Source organism: Mandrillus leucophaeus, unplaced genomic scaffold, assembly GCF_000951045.1.
Source record: "Mandrillus leucophaeus isolate KB7577 unplaced genomic scaffold, Mleu.le_1.0 Scaffold153, whole genome shotgun sequence".
NCBI classification, from domain to species: domain Eukaryota; kingdom Metazoa; phylum Chordata; class Mammalia; order Primates; family Cercopithecidae; genus Mandrillus; species Mandrillus leucophaeus.
Window position 1 is genome coordinate 774,974 of NW_012101510.1, and position 19,219 is coordinate 794,192.

A 19,219-nucleotide genomic window follows, 5' to 3' on the forward strand; every position below is an offset into this window, starting at 1 on the left:
GAATGCAACTATACACCTACCTTTCCCCACATACAGAAATTAACTGAAGATGGATTAAAGATTTAAATGTAAGACCTCAAACTATCAAAAATACTAAAAGGAAATGCCCTTCTTGACACAGGCCTTGGCAAATAAATTTTGGTTAAGTCCCCAAAACGACTGCAGCAAAACCAAAAATTGACAAGTGGGACCTAATTAAGAGCTTCTGAACAGCAAAAGAAACTATCAACAGAGTACACAGACAACTTACAGAATAGGAGAAAATATCCACAAACTATGCATCTAATATCCAGAGTCTATAAGGAACTTAAACAGATCAACAAACAAAAAACAAATAACCCCATTTAAAAATGGGCAAAGGACATGAATAGACACTTCTCAAAAGAAGATATACAAGTGGCCAACAAACATGAAAAAAATGCTGATCAGCACTTATCATCGGAGAAATGTAAATCGAAACTGCAATGAGATGCCTTCTCACATCAGTCAGAATGGCTACTAAAACGTTGAAAAATAACAGAGGCTGGTGAGGCTGTAGAGAAAAGGGAACACTTAAACACCACTGGTGGGAATGTAAATTAGTTCAGCCAGTGTGGAAAGCAGTTTGGAGATTTCGCAAAGATCTTCAAACAGAGCTACCATTAAACCCAGCAATCTTACTACTGGGTATGTACCCAAAGGAAAACAAATCATTGTACCAAAAAGACGTGTACTCGTATGTTCATTCCAACACAAGTCACAATAGCAAAGACATGGAATGAACCTAAGTACTCATCAATGACAGACTGGATAAAGAAAATATGGTACATACATACCATGGAATACTACACAGCCATAAAAAAGAAGGAAACCATGTCCTTTGCAGCAAGATGGATGCAGCTGGAGGCCATTATCTTAAACAAACTAATGCAAGAACAGAAAACCAAATACCTCATGTTCTCACTTATAAATGGGAGGTAAACATCAAGTATATGGAGACAAAAAGATGGGAATAACAGACACTGGGGACTCCAAAAGGGGTGACAGAGTGTGGGGAGTAAGGCCTGAAAAGCTAACCATTGGGTACTATTCTCACTACTTGAGTGATGGCATCAGTTGTACCCCAAACCTCAGCATCACACAATATACCAGTGTAACAAACCTGCACATACACCCCTGAATCTAAAATAAAAGGTACATGGCTACCGGTTTTCAAAAAGACTATGAACTATCTGACTTTCACCCGTTCTTTTTGGCTTCCTAATTCTGAGAGAATAAGCCTATGAGCCAAACAGATCTAGACAGAATATTTTGTGAAGAGTAAATAAAGCAGACACATATTTATATTTCTAATCTTATGGAGATTTAACAACAAATGGAAAGTACTCCAGGCAAAATGAGTTTTGGGTTTCATTAAAATGTTATGAAAGCTAATATAAGACATTCACAAAAACAAACAAAAAAAGCACTCCAGCAGGAAATACTATTCGTAGGATCATGACTGGAAACATCTTATTTTCTGTCTCTTCACTGCAATCTCATTACAACAAGGTTACATCATAAAAGGCCACTCCTTGCTGAAAATGTGAATTGCCTTTTCATATCTACTCTGGCAGCTGCCTCAGTCCATTTCTTTCAGGTGGGGAACAGCACAGGTGGCATCTGTGGCGTCATTCTTTTTTTTTTTTTTTCTTTTTCTTGAGACGGAGTCTCACTCTGTTGCCCAGGCTGGAGTGCAGTGGCACGATCTCGGCTCACTGCAACCTCCACCACCTGGGTTCAAGCAATTCTCCTGCCTCAGCCTCTGAGTAGCTGGGATTACAGGCCTGTGCCACCAAGTCCAGCTAATTTTTGTATATATATATATTTTTTAATAGCGATAGGGTTTCGCCATATTGGCCAGGCTGGGCTTGAACTCCTGAACTCAGGTGATCCGCCTGCCTTGGCCTTCCCAAAGTGCTGAGATTATAGGTATGAGCCACGGCACCTGGCCAGTGGTGTCGTTCTTGAATGATTGCTCCTTTTAACTATTTTCTTCAATTTCTCATTACCATTCCTATCTTCTTTATGCTAAACCTCCTGCTGGCAGCTGTCTCCCTCTGGCTTCTTATTCTTTCCCATGTCCTTGGCAGTGTGGCTGATGGGCTGGGGAGGCTGTAATCGAGGGATCTTCCTTCATGGCATGGTCTAGCCTGGGAATGGGGCGGAGGCAAGAGTGGACAGGGTAGCAGGAAGAACAAAAAGGCACTAACAGGGGTCTAAGGCACCTTTATACTTTGGGAGCCACTATTACTGGAGAGTAACACGAGAGACCCTCCCTCCCCTTTTTTTTTTTTTTTTTTTGAGACAGGGTCTCCCTCTGTCACTGTCACCCAGGCTGGAGTGCAGTGGTGCTATCATAGCTCATCGCAGCCTTAAACTCCTGGGCTCAAGTAATCCTCCTCCCTCAGACTCCCAAAGTGCTGGGATTTTTTTTTTTTTCTGAGATGGTGTTTCACTCAGTCGCCCAGGCTGGAGTGCAGGGGTGTGATACCAGCTCACTGCAACTTCCACCTCCTGGGTTTAAGTGATTCTCCTGCCTCAGCCTCCCGAGTAGCTGGGATTACAGGTGCACACCACCATGCCCAACTAATTTTTTGTATTTTTAGTAGAGATGTGGTTTCACCATGTTAGCCAGGCTGGTCTCGACCTCCTGACCTCGGGTGATCCTCCTGCCTCAGTCTCCCAAAGTGCTGGGATTACAGGCATGAGCCACCGCACCTGGCCTTTTTTTTTTTTTTTTTTAAACATAAAGTCAAAAGAAGCTAATGGCAAAGATAAAGTTACATACACTCTGAGTAGATTCTGGTTTTAAGACATCTGACAGCTGATATGACAGAGACTTCCAGTTCTGCTAATTTACTATCTGGGCTGCATCTTGGCTGAGACTGGGTTTTTCCTTCCACCTTCTCTCTCTCCTCACCTCCCCCAAAAGCTTGAGGCTGGGAAGGGAGTGTTGTGGTGCCAGAATTGTCGGAAGGTTTAGCAAAATGTTGTAAGAATGCAGTAGGAATTGGTGATTTTAAAGAGGGTTTCTATTTAGTGCGAAAGATACAGTAATAAAGCTTTTACAGAAATAAGTAGGACAACATGTTTATGATCCATGAATAAACAATTTTTGTTTTTTTGAGATGGAGTCTCGCTCTGTCGCCCAGGCTGGAGTGCAGTAGCGTGATCTCAGCTCACTGCAAGCTCCGCCTCCCGAGTAGCTGGGACTACAGGCGCCTGCCACCACGCCCAGGTAATTTTTTGTATTTTTAGTAGAGACGGGGTTTCACCATGTTAGCCAGGATGGTCTTGATCTCCTGACCTCGTGATCCGCCCTCCTCGGCCTCCCAAAGTGCTGGGATTACAGGCATGAGCCACCACGCCAGGCCATGAATAAATCATTTCTTATACAGAATACAAAAAGCACTAACCATTAGAGGAAAGACTGATAAATCAGACTTAATTAAAATTAAGAACTTTGTTCATCAAAAGAAGAAAATTTAAGGCACACTGGGAGAAGGTATTTGCCATATATGTATTTGACAAAGGACTTACATGGAGAATACATAAAGAATTCTTAAAAGCAATAAGGAAGAGAATGACATCTGATTCTTAAAATGGGCAAAAGTTCATATCCTGTTTAAAGAGCCAATACTCCCCGCCCCGCCATGCAACCAACAAATAAAGTGGGCAAAAATTCTGAGCAGGTGCACTCCAAAAGGGATTATCCACATGGCCAATTTGCTATGAAAAGGTGCTCAATCTCCACTGCCAAAAGAAAAATGCAAATCAAAACCACAACGAGACACTATACATTACCCACATGACCTCCAGTAAAGACTGATGCTACTAAGTGCTGATGAAAATGTACAGAAATTGACCTCTCATACATTGCTGAAAATACATAAATTATACAAATATTTCAGGCATCTGTTTGGTACTATCCTAGAATGTATACATACCCTAAGGCCCAGGAATTCCATTCCAAAGTATGTAACCAACAGGAATGAGCACATATGTGTTTCAAGAGACAGCCACAAGAACATAACAGCGCTATTCACCTTAGCCCCAAATTGGACTTGACTCAACTGTCTACCAATAACAGAATGGATAACTAAATAATGCTATAATCCTACAATGAGTTACTAAATGGTGAAGAAAATGAATAAATTACAGTATAAGCGACAACATGAGTAAATCTCACTGATTCAATACTGTGTTAAAAAAAAAAAAAGCTAGATGCAGGGGGTTCCCTCTCTCCGCTCTGAAGTCCCCCTCCCTCTGTCTCTGTACAGGGGAGCTTCTATTTTCTGCCTTCTCCCATCTTTCTTGCCTATTAAACCCTCTGCTCCCTAAAACAAACAAAAAAGATAGATGCAAAATTACATAGTTTTAAAAATTCCATTCGTAATAAAATTCAAATGCAAGCAATACTAACATAATATTTACAGCTGCATACTTTTGTAAAAATCTATAAGGAGAAGAATTGAGGACAATGGTTATCTTAGGGAGTAGTGAGGGGTTATCATGGGAAAGTCGTAGGAAAGGTCTGTGGGAACTGGCGATGCTCTTCTTCTGGATGCGAGTGGTGACTGTATGACTTTTCACTTCCTCATAGTTCAAGAAACTGTATGACTTTTCACTTCCTCATAGTTCAAGAAACTGTATGACTTTTCACTTCCTCATAGTTCAAGAAGCTATCATTTGGGGCTGGGAGCGGTGGCTCATGCCTGTAATCCCAGGACTTTGGGAGGCTGAGGTAGGTGGATCACCTGAGGTCAGGAATTCGAGACCAGCCTGGCCAACACAGTGAAACCCCATCTCTACTAATAACACAAAAATTAGCCAGGTGTGGTGGCTTACACCTGTAATCCCAGCTACTCCAGAGGCTGAGGCAGGAGAATTGCTTGAACCCGGGAGGCAGAGGTTACAGTGAGCCGAGACCACGCCACTGTACTCCAGCCTGGGCAACAGTGAGACTCTGTCCCTTAAAAAACAACAACAACCAAAAACTATCGTTTAAATTTTGTGCATTTTTATCTTTGTGTATAGTGTTTTATACGCACAAAAAACTTAAACTTATACCAGGTATTAATTCCTTTTCTGAACAGAAAACAGATACTGTCCTAGTAAACAAAAACTCTTAAACTAAATGCAAACAACTCTGAAAGCAATAGAAAGAAAATATTTGGAGAAGTTTTGGAGGTCCATTTATGTAGGGCCTTTATATGAATTAAGCAAAGCACTCTTCTTTGGGAGTGTAATTTAGCAAAAGCTGTCTCCTTGGGTGGAGGCCCCACTACAGCATTCTTCCACACATTCCCACTGATCACAAAACCCACACCACTACCTCACTGACGCCATACCCACTAACAGTCACGCAAAGAAAACAGCCATTCTATATTGTTCTTTGGTGCCCTCATAATGTTTAACCTTGCCTTTTACTTAAAGGATTACAGGAACTGGCCTTAGGAGATCCAAAATATCCAACCAAGGTTGCAAGTATCCCACCTCAGGAAGGAATGCTAAACAACTGATTCATACAGCCTTGCTGCCACCAACCAGAACACCAGGTGGCCCATTACTTAAGACAACCATCGCCAGCAGGTAAGCTGACCCACATCCCTTCCCCTTCACGTTCTCTACCCTACCCAGCCAGCATTCCCTACCTTGACATCAATTTCCGCACATTGCCTAATAAAAAAAAAATCCCTACCAGCTCATTTCAGGGAGTCAGCCAGAGAATCCTCCCTCTCCCTGTGCTTCCTCCCTTGTGCCTGGGCATATGCTCTAATAAAGCCTTGCTGGAAAAACTTTTGGCCTGGTGAGAATTTCTATTGCATCAAGAGCCTAAGAACCTGTGGTCGGTAATACTTTGAAGAAAGGAAAAGGTCCCACTTCCCTAGGGAGATGCAGCTCTGCATGCAGCCATATGTTTGGTGGGTGGAGTGCAGACTGGCTTCCCGTTGCATTTGCCTCTCGGTTTGGGGGAATAGAAAGATGATAATTACATGCATACTGGCCCACTAAGCACAGGCACACATAGAGCATGTACTGGCACAGGACTACTACTGCCCGGGGCTGGTGGAAGTTGGCTAATGTTGCCCCTTACCGCGTAACCTTCTGTCTTCTGGTACCATTTCAGTACAGCATTGTGCTTGGAACCGCCATATTCCCACGCCAAGGCCACCAGAAGGTTTCTTCTTTCCACACTGGTTAGAGAGAAGAGCAAATGTTAAGGAGAAGATGCTAATGTTTAGAATCCTCAAATTCACAATAAATAAATATCTACTTTAGAAAAGAGAATGTCTGGTTTATGCAGCCAGACTCTGAAGAAGCAACCACATTAGTTACATTAATAATATATTTGATGTCTCATAGTGTGAAATAAACATGAAATTGTGCCTCCTGACTGTCATGAGTCTGGGGAGAGTTTTGCTACATTTTGTTTTAAAATCCATCTGTTGCTCATCCATCTAGTCTTTTATTTGTGTAAATATAATTCAGGCTAGAACTTTCAATTCAATCTCATTTGAATTAAGGATATCTATACAAAAGCATTCTACAGGTTTCAAGACTACATCAGTATCTAAATAACTTGCAAAAGGTAGAGATTGGCACAGCACAGTGGCTCACGCCTGTAATCCCAGCATTTCGGAAAGCTGAGGCAGGAAGATTACCTGAGCCCAGGAGCTTGAAACCAGCCTGGGCAACATAGTGAGACCTTGACTCTGAAATAAATAAATAAATAAATAAATAAATAAATAAGCTGGGCATGTTGGTGCACACCTATAGTTCCAGCTATTCAGGAAGCTGAAGTGGGAGGACTGCTTGAGGCCAGAAGTTCAAGGATGTAGTGCATTATAGTTATACCACTGCACTCTAGCCTGGGCAACAGAGCGAGATCCCCATCTCTAAAAAATAAATTTTTTTTTAAGGTATATTGGAAGGGCATATTAAAAATACCAGATATCCTGCCATTGCTTTATCTCAGTAAGATAAATGTAAAATCGAAATAAATTGATTTTACTAATTCAGCTTTTCACTATGAAAGATAAAATATCAATAGCATATTGATAGCTTTCCTGTATGCATATCCGGTATAATAAAAATGAGAATTTTAGAATAGCACTAATACTGGTTTTTAAAACCTCTTTTGATTATTTATATCTTGTACACATAAACAGGACAATATGTAACATCTGGGGCTTTAAATTAAACCTCTGAAATATATGACTTCATCTGTTTGGGTGCAAATATAGGCTACATCAAGGTATAACAATAAGACCTAACTTTTTCATTCAGACTTTCATAAATCCTTTGACAGTACCCTTATTTGTACTAGCTACTCGGGAGGCTGAGGCAGGAGAATTGCTTGAACCCGAGGCAGAAGTTGCAGTGAGACTCTGTCTCCAAAAAAAAAAAAAAAAAAAAAAGCTATTACTCCAAAAGTAGCCAATTTTATATACTGATAAATAAACACACATTCATAAGTTTTACTGAGTGAAATGTTATGTGTATTGCACAATGCAAGGGGCTGGGAGAGATACCAAATGTAAGCTGAACATTTACTGTCCACTAAATTACAGCATAAATGGAGATAAAGGCAAATACTGTGCAGAAGTTATCCACACCACAAAGCAGTACAGAAATTAAACACTGGAAACACTGTAAGACACTGAAGTCAGAGAAGGGAGATGTTGGCCAGGCATGGTGGCTCACACCTGCAATCCCAGCGTTTTGGGAGGCTGAGGTGGACGGAGTTTGAGAGCAGCCTAGACAAAATGGTAAAAAAAACTCGAGGTCAGGAGTTTGAGACCAGCCTAGAAAAAATAGTAAAATCCCGTCTCTACTAAAAAAAAATACAAAAATTAGCTGGGTGGTCGTGGTGCATGCCTTTATAATCCCAGCTACTTGGGAAGCTGAGGCATGAGAATCACTTGAACTCGGGAGGCAGAGGTTGCAGTGAGCCCAGATCGCGCCACTATACTCCAGCCTTGGTGACAGAGTGAGTGAGGATCTGCCTAAAAAAAAAAAAAAAAAAGGAAAAGGCAGATGTCAATGCTGCCAGGTGTCAGCTATAACTTCATGGAAGTTTTGACCTTTAAATAAAGAGAACAGTATTTAGAGTATGAAAGGGCAAAAGGAAGACAATTCAAGTTAGAACCTTATACACAAAGACTTACACTCAGATATGCTTGTGCAGTATTGCTAAGACACGGACTAAAGTAGGTTCGGGTGGAAGGAGAGGCCAGGCTATTCTGGCAGGTGGGCAGGGGTGGTGCTAAGTACTGGAGCATCTAGAAGACTAGGATGAGGAGTGTGGATGACAGAGTCATGGGAAATTTCTGCAAGGTCTGTAGCAGGATGTGCTCAGTGCTTCAGAAGATTAACCAACATGAAGAAGCAGGAAGACATGAGAGGAAACAGTCGAAAGAGGTTTGCTGTAACCTGGGTGACCAGGAGCACTGAAAAGGAAGGGGGTGACTGACAGAGGTGTGGCAGCAAAGACCAGCTCTTAGTGACCACCCTGCTGGCCTTGCAGTCCTCTCCCTCTGCCAACCCCTCCTTCACATCCCTGCAAAAGTCCTCCTTAAACACTGATTTCAAAATGCCTCTCTAATCCTTATATGCCACTGTTTTCTGTTGATTCCTCCTTAAAATATGGGTCCAATCTCACTGTACCATAACTCAAAAACAGGAACAAATCCCATAAACTTGGTGGCTCCTCAGTGTTTTACCAAAATAAAGCACAAACCTCTTCCTTAGTAATGAAGATTTGCAATATGGCTCCAACCTGCCTTCCAGCTAGAATGACCTAGCCACCTATCCATCCACCCAACAAATACTGACAAAGAGCCTACCATGCATATATATGGCAGAATGCCCGGCCTCAGGAAGCCCACAGTCTAGTCCAGACACACACCACCACCCACATTCCTCAAACTTCTACTTCTCTCTAGACTTCTTAAGCCAACTAACGACTCTCAAGTACTTTGCCTATTCAGTATTGTTTTTTTACAGCTCTTAATTTCATCTTGCACACTACTTACTGTCCAGCATCCTCCTTTTAAACTCACTGAAGGCAGGTACTGCATCTTAATTATTTTCATGCAGGAAATACTTGTCAAAGTCAATTGGCCAGGAGGACAAAACAGAAGGAAGAATCAAAGCTGATCAGCCCTATGTTTTTCTGATTTCTTACTGTTTGAGACATGATACCTGAGACTGCTTTGTAAAGGCTCCCTCTTTCTTGGGGCCACTTCCACTTTCCCTCTGGTGGAAGTGCTCAGCAGTCTCATGTCCCCAAAGCCCAGAGAGGGGGCATCTGCTCAGTGACTCCAGTGACGGACTCTTGCAGAGGTGGGGGTCTGGCTTCAGTTCCTAGGTCTGTGGGAACGACCACATAATCACCTATTCCTGAAGAAGAGGCTCTTGACTGCCATTAAACTCCATTCTCCAGTACAATACAGTTCTCATTTTATCCTCAAGTATAAACATATATATGCTTCTGATGTAATGAAAATGCAACAGGGACGTGGATTCTCCAGGCAGGACCACCACATCCTTTATAGGATCTATAACCAAATCAACCCTTGCCCAAAAACTGTGAATTTCAAGATGATGTCATCAGAGCCCTTATGAAATTGCCCTCACCTGGGGAAAGACATTACCTGCCCCCAGGTAATGTTTTAATTGACAGACATCTGATAGAGAGAGAGGCAGGAAAATGCCTCATGTGATGATCAGATCACAGGCAGCAGCAGGCAAGAAACTGGGAACCATGAAAAACTATTTTACATGAGAAAAGGCCATTCCAGCCACAGGGCCTGGTTCAATAAAAAAGTAGAAATCATTCTGCAGCAGGAAGAGCCGCAAACAAAACCCCTCAGACACCGAGTTAAAGAAGGAAGGGGTTTATTCGGCTGGAAGCATTGGCAAGACTCCGGTCTCAAGAGCCGAGCTCCCCAAGTGAGCACTTCCTGTCCCTTTTAAGGGCTCACAACTCCAAGGGGGTCTGCATGAGAGGGTCATGATTGATTGAGCAAGCAGGGGGTACGTGACTGGGGGTTGCACACACCGGTAATTAGAACCAAACAGAATGGGACAGGGATCTTCACAGTGCTTTTTTATACAGATAACCGATTAGGTCAGGGGTCGATGTTTAACTACCAGGTCCAGGGTGTGACACCGGGCTGTCTGTGGATTTCATTCTGTCTTTTAGTTTTTACTTCTTTCTTTGCAGGCAGAAATTGGGCATAAGACAATATGAGGGGTGGTCTCCTCCCTTAATTCTTTCAAGGCTCTTTTGGTCGTTATATAAGTCAGATTCAAAACAGATAATGAAATAGACCGAATCCTCCAGATGATATTTCTTTTTCTTTTTTAGATACGGGGTTTTGCTATGTTGCCCAGGCTGGATTTGGACTTAACCTCCTGGGCTCAAGAGATCCTCCCAAGTCAGCCTTCTGAGTAGCTAGGACTATAGGAGCATGGCATGATACCTGGTCAGATGATATTTCGTAAAGGACCATAAAAATATAGAGCAGGAGAAACCTTTCAAGATTGTCTAGTTTATAGTTATAGAGGAAACTGGAGCTAAGAGAATTAAGTGCCTTGTTTAGAGCTATGCCACAGGCCAGAGACCAGGCCCACAGTTGCTGCCCATGACCCACAAATAGTCACGGAAGCAAACAATCCTTCTACAGCTCACAGCCACCAATTATGGGTACTGAAGTTGGGAGTGGGGCTAATTAGCTCTAAATAGCAGAGAAAAACAGTATTTACATCACTAAAGAGAACAACAAAAACAGCCCATTAATCCCTGTTTCTGTAGCTTCTGATGACCTCAATGTTGACAAGCAACTTCTGGGGACTGCTGGAAGCAAGCAATTGTCACTGTGATCCTTTGTTATTACAGTAAATAGAATCATCCAAGCAGACAGGTGCCTGGAGGGGGCTAAGTGGGGAGTATTGTCAATTAGGTATTTACTTCAGGGCAAGAGTTGTGGTCTCAACTTTAGCATGCATCTTGGCAATTAAAATAGTGTTGTTTTTGGCCAAGCATGGTAGTTCACATCTCAGTGCTTTGGGAGGCTTAGGTGAGAGGACTGCTTGAGGCCAGGAGTTCAAGACCAGCCTGGGAAACAAAGCAAGACCCTACGTCTCAAAAAAAAAAAAAAAAAAAAAAAAAATCAGCAACAAAGTTTCTGTCACCCTAGCACAAGCACACTGAGAGGTGCAGCTGGCAGGAGGTAAGACACTTATTCCTTGTGTCAGCTGCACTGCTGGATCTAATGTCCATGACATGTCCATTATTCAGGGGTTGAAACCGCAGTTAAGTCAAAAATCTTTTATGTTTATATAATTTACCTGAGAGGGGAAGGTCAGGAAGGTCCAAGTCACCCCTTTGCTGGCTGACCTCACACTGCTCTAAGCCAGATGCCTCTGTAAAAAGCAGGGCACCAGAATGGTGAGCTTGTAACATCAAGAACAGCACCAACACAGGTGTCTGTGTCCGTGCGTGTGTGTGTGTGTGCGCAACAGTTCTTAAACACAGTGGAGTAACTGGGGGAGTTTTTAATTAACTCATTTATTCAAATAGGTAATATATATAATAGACACAATCCTCAAAAGAAACAAAAAGGGCAAATAGCGAAGAGAAAGTCTCCCTTTCACTCCTGTACCCCAGTTCTCCTTCCCAAGTGTACTCAATACTAATCAGCTTTGTGAATATCTTTCCTGGAATGTTCTCTGTATATTCAAGGACATGTGTAAAGGTATTCTATTTTGAATGGCCAACAAGTATACGAAAAGATACCCAACATCACTAATCATCAGGGAAATACAAATCAAAACCACAGTGAGGAAGGCCATCATCAAAACCCAGAAAAAATCAAGTGCTGGTGAGGAGGCAGAGAAACCCTTGTGCACTGTTCATGAGCACATACCATAGTGTAGCCATTATGGAAAACAGTATGGAAGTTCCTCAAAAACATAAAAATAGAACTACCAAAGGATCCAGCGATGCCACTTCCAGGTATTTATCCCAAAGAATTGAAAACAGAATCTCAAGGAGATATTTACACTCTCGTGATCATTGCAGTGTTATTCACAAAAGCTAAGAGGTGGAAGCAACCCAAGTGTCCACCACCAGATGAATGGATGAAGAAAATACGGTATGTAATATACAATGGAATATTATTCACCCATAAAATGAAAATATTATTCACCCACAAAAAGGAAATCCTTCCCATGCCACAACATAAATGATTCTTGAAGACATTATGCTAAGTCAAAGAAGCCAGTCAGAGAGGGACAAATGTTGCATGATTCCATGTATGTGAGTGTATCAGTCCATTTCACACTGCTATAAAAACAAGTCAGTCACCTCCAAGATACAATGGGAGTACAGGAATTGAATAAATGCTTCTGTTCCAAATGGGAGAAATTGGCCAAAATAAAGAAGCCACAGGCCCCATGCAAGTCCAAAACCCGGTGGGACAGTCATTAAATCTTAAAGTTCTGAAATGATCTCCTTGACTCCATGTCTCACATCAGGTCACACTGATCCAAGGGGTGGGCTCCTATGGTCTTGGGTAGCTCCATTCCTGTGGCTTTGCAGGGTACAACACCCCTCCTAGCTGCTTTCATGGGCTGGAGTTCAGTGCCTGTGGTTTTCCTGGGTGCAAGTACATGCTGTCAGTGGATCTACCATTCTAGGGTCTGGAGGACGGTGGCCCTCTTCTCACAGCTCCACTAGGTAGTGTCCCAGTGGGAGTTCTGTGTGGGGGCACCAACTTCACATTTCTCTTTTGTCCTGTCCTCGCTGGGGAACTCCATGAGGGCTCCATCCCTGCAGCAGACTTCTGCCTGGACATCCAGGCATTTCCATACATCCTCTGAAATCCAGACAGAGGTACCTAAACCTCAGTTCTTGACTTCTGTGTACCCACAGGTCCAACACCACATGGAAGCCACCAAGACTTAGGGCTTGGGGCTTGCACCCTCTGAAGCAATGGCCCAAGCTGTACATTGGCCCCTTTTAGCCACCACTGGAGCTAGAGTGGCTGGGACACAGGGCACCAAGTCACAAGGTTGCACAGAGCAAGGCAGCCCTGGACCCAGGCCACAAAACCATTTTTAATTCCTAAGTCTTCGGGGCTGTGATGGGACAGGCTGCCACCAAGATCTCTGACATGTCCTGGAGACATTTTCCCACTGTGTTGGTGATTAATATGCGGCTCCTTGCTATTTATGTAAATTTCTGCAGCTGGTTTGAATATCTCTCCAGAAAGTTGGTTTTTCATTTCTATTGCACTGTCAGGCTGCAAATATTCCAAACTTTTATGCTCTGCTTCCCTTTTAATCATAAGTTCCAATTTCAGATCATTTCTCTCAAGTTTAAAGTTCCACAGATCTCTAGGGCAGGGGCAAAATGCCACCAGTCTCTTTGCTAAAACACAGCAAGAGTGACCTTTGCTCCAGATCCCAGTAAGTTCCTCATCCCCACTGAGACCACCTCACCCTGGACTTCATTTTCCAAAACGTATCAGCATTTTGGTTAAAATCATTCAACAAATCTCTAGTAAGTTCCTAACTTTCCCACATCTTCCTATCTTCTTCTGAGTCCTCCAAACAGTTCTAACCTCTGCCTGTTACCCAGTTCCAAAGTCACTTCCACATTTCCAGGTTATCTTTATAGCAGTACCCAACTCTACTGGTACAAATTTACACTATTAGTTTTCATGCGGCTCTAAAGACCTTCCCTGAGACTCAGTAATTTATAGAGCAAAGAGGTTTAATTGACTCACAGTTTCACATGGCCGAGGAGGCTTCAGGAGACTTACAATCATGGTGGAAAGGGAAATAGGCACCTTCTTCACAAGGTGGCAGGAGGGAGGTGGGGGAAGGGGAGGGGACAGAGAAAGAGAGAGTGCATGTGGAGGAGGAACTGTTAAAGACTTATAAAACCAGGAACTGTCAAACACTTACAAAACCATCAGATCTTGTGAGAACTCACTATCACAAGAACAGCATGGTGGAAACGGCCCCCATGATTCAATCACATCCCACCAAGTCCCTCCCCAGACACATGGGAATTATGGATATTACAATTCGAGATGAGATTTGGGTGGGGACACAGAACGAAACCATATCAGTGAAGAATCTAAAGTAGTCAAACTCACAGAAGCAGAGAGTAGACAGGTTGTGGGGAGGGGAAGTGGGGAGTTGTTCAGTGGGTACAGTTTCAGTCAAGCAAGACAAAAAAGTTCTAGAGGACAAAAAGATGGCAACATAGACATCAGGGAGTGCTAGGTTGAAAAAGGGTTGAAAAAAAGGGTTGAAAAACTACCTATTGGATACTATGCTCACCACCTGGATGATGGGATCAATTGTACCCCAAACCTCAGCATCCCACAATATACCCATGTAACAAACCTGCACATGTACCCTGAATCTGAAATAAAGCTGAAATTATAGAATAATAGATTCTATAAATTATAGAAATAAAGCTGAAATAACTTTGTGGAGATCTGCTGTACAACATTGTGCTTACAGTTAACTGTACTTGAAATTTTGTTAAGAAGGTAATTTTCATGGTATATTTGTTTTACCACCATTAAAAAAAAGTATTTCAGAATGCAGGTGAGAGTGATATTATTCAAGGAAAAACCTTGAAGAAAAACCCTCTGTTATTCTAAAAACACAAATGTTATCACAGGATTCTATTGCTTTGCATACCGTTTTGCTTCTTTCACTTACTGGTCATTCTCTACCTATCATCTTGGTGGCTTCTCATGGGAAGTGTCACACAAGAGGCCAAGCACAGGGCTCTAGGGCCAGATAGCCACCACCCAGCTGCATGATTCTGGGTTACTTCATCCTCTGTGCTTCATTTTCTTTACCTATAAAATGGCACTGATATAAATAGTACCTACCCCAGAGGATTGCTGGGGGGATTAAATGAGTTAAATCTGGTTGGGTGTAGTGGTTCATGCCTGTAATCCCAGCACTTTGGGAGGCCGAGGCAGGTGATCACTCGAGGTCAGGAGCTCAAGACCAGCCTGGTCAACATGGTAAAACCCCATCTCCACTAAAAAAATATGGAATTAGCCAGGCGTGGTGGTGCACGCCTGTAAGCCCAGCTACTCGGGAGGCTGAGGCAGAAGAATCACTTGAACTTGGGAGGCGGAGGTTGCAGTGAGCCAAGATCGTGCCATTGCACTACAGCCTGGGCAACAAGAGTGAAACTCCGTCTCAAAAATAAATAAGTAAATAAATTAATAAATGTCTCTGAATTGGGTTTTCCAAGATTTTGTTCAGGATTTTTTCATGAAGGTTCATGAGAGAGACTGACCTTTCAATTTTCCTGTCTTTTAATGTCCTTGCAAGAATTAGGTATCGAAGGTATACTGCTCTCTTAAAATGAGCTGAGAAGGTTTATCCTTTTTTCTAGTCTTTTTCTAGTCTCCGTATGAATATGTAAGATTGGTGTTATTTCTTCCTTAAATGTTTGGGAGATTTCATGATGAAAACATCTGGGCCTCCTGGCATTTCCTTTGAGAAAAATATTTAAATTACAGACTATCAGGATTTCCTACTATTTTTTCTTATGCCAGTTTAGTAAGTGATGGTTTTCTAAGATTTTGACCATTTCATCAACATTTTCTAATTTACAGAGTAGTACCATACAGAGCAGTAATCTGTAATCTCCTTATCACCGTTTTCATAATTATGGGATCTTTAGTGATACACCCCTTTTAAAATTCCTGATATAGCTAATTTATGCCTTTTCTTTATATCAGCCTTGTCAGAGGTTCATCAATTTTAATAATCTTTTAAAAGAACAAACTTCATGCAGAACTTTTTAAAATAATCTTTTCATTTCATTACAAGTACACTAGTAAAAAAAGAAATCTGTTTTTGTTGGACTGAAAGCATCTTCCTTTTGTGTCCATCTTTGAAGGATATTTTCGCCAAGTACGCCATTCTAAGAAAGCAGGCATTCCTTCAGCATTTTGCAGACGCCACTGCATTGTCTTCTGGCTTCCATCATTTTCGCTGAGAGGGCAGATGTCAGTTTTGCTCTTGCTCCTTTGACATTAAGGTTTCTTTTTCCCCTTTAAGTGCTTTTACAATGCTTTCTCTTTCATTACTAGCAGTTTTAGCTTAATGTGTCTAGGTGGTTTTCTTTGCACTTATTTTGCTTTTGGTTCATATTGTTCTTGAATCTGGGGCTTGCCATCTGTTTAGTTTTCAAAATTCTTGGCCATTATCTCTTCCAATATTGCTTCTGCCCTATCTGTCTTGTTTTTCTTGTTTTCCCTTTTGGGGACTCCAATTACACATTAGATCTTTTCACTCCATCCCATATAGCTCTTATGTCCTTTTCTCTATTTTCTATTCTTTGTTTTCTCTGTACTTCAGTTACTTCTATCGACTTGTCTTTAGTTCCTTAAGTCTCTCTGAAAACGTTTAATCTACAGGTAAACTTTGTTGAGTCTTAAATTTAGGCATTTTATTTTTAAGTTATAACATTTCTAATGAGTTCTTTTTTATAGATTGTGGTTTTCTGCTAAAATTATCCACCTTGTTACTTATTTTCTTTACTGGATTAATCCCAGTTGTTTTAAAGTCTGTGTCTAATATCTGGATCTCCTGTGTCTGTTTCTGTTGCCTATTTTTTCTCTTGTTTTTTCATCATTTGATATTACCTATTTGTATACTTAGTATTTCTTAAATTGACTATGACACCATTTTTTTTTTAATGTGGCTGTAAGTTGAGGTTCTGGATGATGTAATCTTCCTTCAAAGAGCATTTATTTCTGATTCTAGAAGGCAGTTAAGATAGAGAAAGATCTCTTAAATTCAAACCCAAGTTTCTACGTGTTTTAAGACTGAACAAATAAAAGACTTCCTTAAGATGTTAAGGAAGAATATTTTCATAATCTAATAGCTAGAAAGGTCTTTTTAAGGCAGGAAACAAAACACTTAAAATCACAAAGGAAAGCACTGAACACAACATGCAACATTTTTCTTCAGTAAAATATAACTTCAAACAAAGTTCAAAGATAAAGAAAACAGCATTACATATAAAAAAGTTAAAAAGCACAATATATCAAGATTTCTTACAAATATGAAAAAGACTAATACCTCAAAAGAAATACAAAGTATGTAAGTTTTCATTCACACATACAAAAGACAGATAAACGGTCTGTAAACATATGAAGAAGTGCTCAACCTTACTGAAGAACAAAGTAAATCAAGATATTATTGTTCATTTATTTAATCTTTAAAACGTATAGAGTGTGAAAATTCTGGGAAAATGGTACCTTGCATGTTGTGAGGGGGAGGGTAAACTGAAGGGCAGTATGTCTACCAAGTTTTTCAACGTGCCAGGACAGGTCAAACACACTTCCTTTTCTAGGACTCCATTTTCCTTTTCTAGGCATCAATGTGTGGAAGATCTCAGGACAGGCTCACTTGATTTCATCCTCGTCTCTTTGAAGGGTGACGTACTGGCTTATAAGAGACTGGAAAGTCAAAGGGTGTATTTGCCAAAGTCCTTAAAGCTTGGCTCATCAAGTGGCCTAGTTTCTGTCAAACAGGCCCCTTCTCAGAGGATGTGGAAGGTACAAGAGAGTAGAAGGCTGCCCTTCTGCAGCTTCTCCTGGCAAGCATGGCTGGGAAGGCATTTGCTGTTCTGTGGCAGGGGAGTGGAGGTTCTTGGGTCTATTTCATCATCTTCTGGGCAGTATGAGGGAGGCACAGAGCATGGTTTGCTGGCATGGACTGCACCTGTGGCTGTGTGGTCCCAAGGCTGATCCTAGATCTTGGCAGCAGTGGTGGACCTGGGCATGTATCTACAGAAAGACTTCCTGATTCTGGCAGGAACAGAAGCTCCTTTACTGGACCAGCACTGAGATGCACTGGGAACTCTTCCTAGAAGCTCAGTGGACGGAGCCTACTGCCTTCTCCAGCCCTTTCAGTACAAAATGCCCTGGATTAAATCCCTTTCTGCTTAACTACAGTGATCTCTCATATTTACAAATGAATCTTGATACACCCTTATGCAGAAATAGCCTGTTTAGTGGTCAAAAAACTGCATAAGGATCTTCACTTTATTGATTACTCCAAATAACCTAAAATCTATCAGTAGAAGTATGGCTACATAAATTGATGCATATTATGTAACCTTTACAAAAAGGAATCATTTCTCCAAATGTTGAAATGTAAAGATGTCTCAGACATATTCCTTTATTCATTCAACAAATATTTATTGAGCTTCTATCATGATGTGACCATGTGTCACTCCCTGTTAGCGACAAAAGATATGTTAGCAAGCAAAATAAACAAAAATCTTGGTCCTCACGGTGCTCACATTCCAATGATAAAGTGAAATGAGTAAGTGTTGGACTAATGTGTAGTATAATCCAATTTACACAACACACACCCTCTCTCCACACACACACATATGTATACAGAAAAACATCTAGAGGGATATACAGCAAACCATAAGCAGTGGTTATTCCTGGGGCTCATCTACCTGACTGAAGAGACAGCAGCTGCTGGGGGGTGGTCCTCACTGGTATTTCACTTAGGGGGCTTCTAAGGGCCTTATGGACAGAAGTATTCTGTCCAGTTTCACCTGCCAAGAAAAGAGATGAGAACATTTATATGTTTTTCCAGTTCAAAAAAGCAAATAATACTTTCTGATTTACCTTTTTGGTGACTTGAGAAGTATTCCATGTTGTTTAGTGTGATATTTATTATCCTTTTCTCCTCTGGACTAGAGCTGAATTGGAGAAATGAGAGGGGAGGAGGAGTTAGCTGAGTGGAGGCCAGTCCTAGATGTAGGACAACTGAATAAAATGAAGATGTTTAAATAATAAGGTGCCTAGGGGAGGAAGGAACAGGAAAGTTCTTGCACAAACTGTTACTGTTAATTCATTTCCCATTAACAGTAACAGTTAATGTAACAGTCACAGACTCACTCACTGAGCTTTCATGTTTTTCAATATGTGTAGTTTAATCTTCATTTAATTTAATTGCAAACTATTTTAGCAGAGATAATAACTGGGTACATTCTAGGATTAATTTTTACTACAGTCTTTTTTTTTTTTTTTTTTTGAGATGGAGTCTCACTCTGTCGCCCAGGCTGGAGTGCAGTGGTGCAATCTCAGCTCACTGCAAGCTCCGCCTCCCAGGT

The 19,219-nt window shown here is 41.4% G+C and overlaps 1 protein-coding gene across 1 annotated transcript in view; it reads right to left on the minus strand.

Annotated features, from left to right (window-relative positions):
* Positions 1-19,219, minus strand: part of LOC105536024 (cytospin-B) — a 65,019-nt gene that overhangs the window by 22,483 nt on the left and 23,317 nt on the right. The window contains 3 exon segments of the mRNA XM_011975293.1: positions 6,119-6,218; positions 8,405-8,474; positions 18,557-18,658. Of these exon segments, the coding sequence (XP_011830683.1) occupies positions 6,119-6,218; positions 8,405-8,474; positions 18,557-18,658 (272 nt within the window).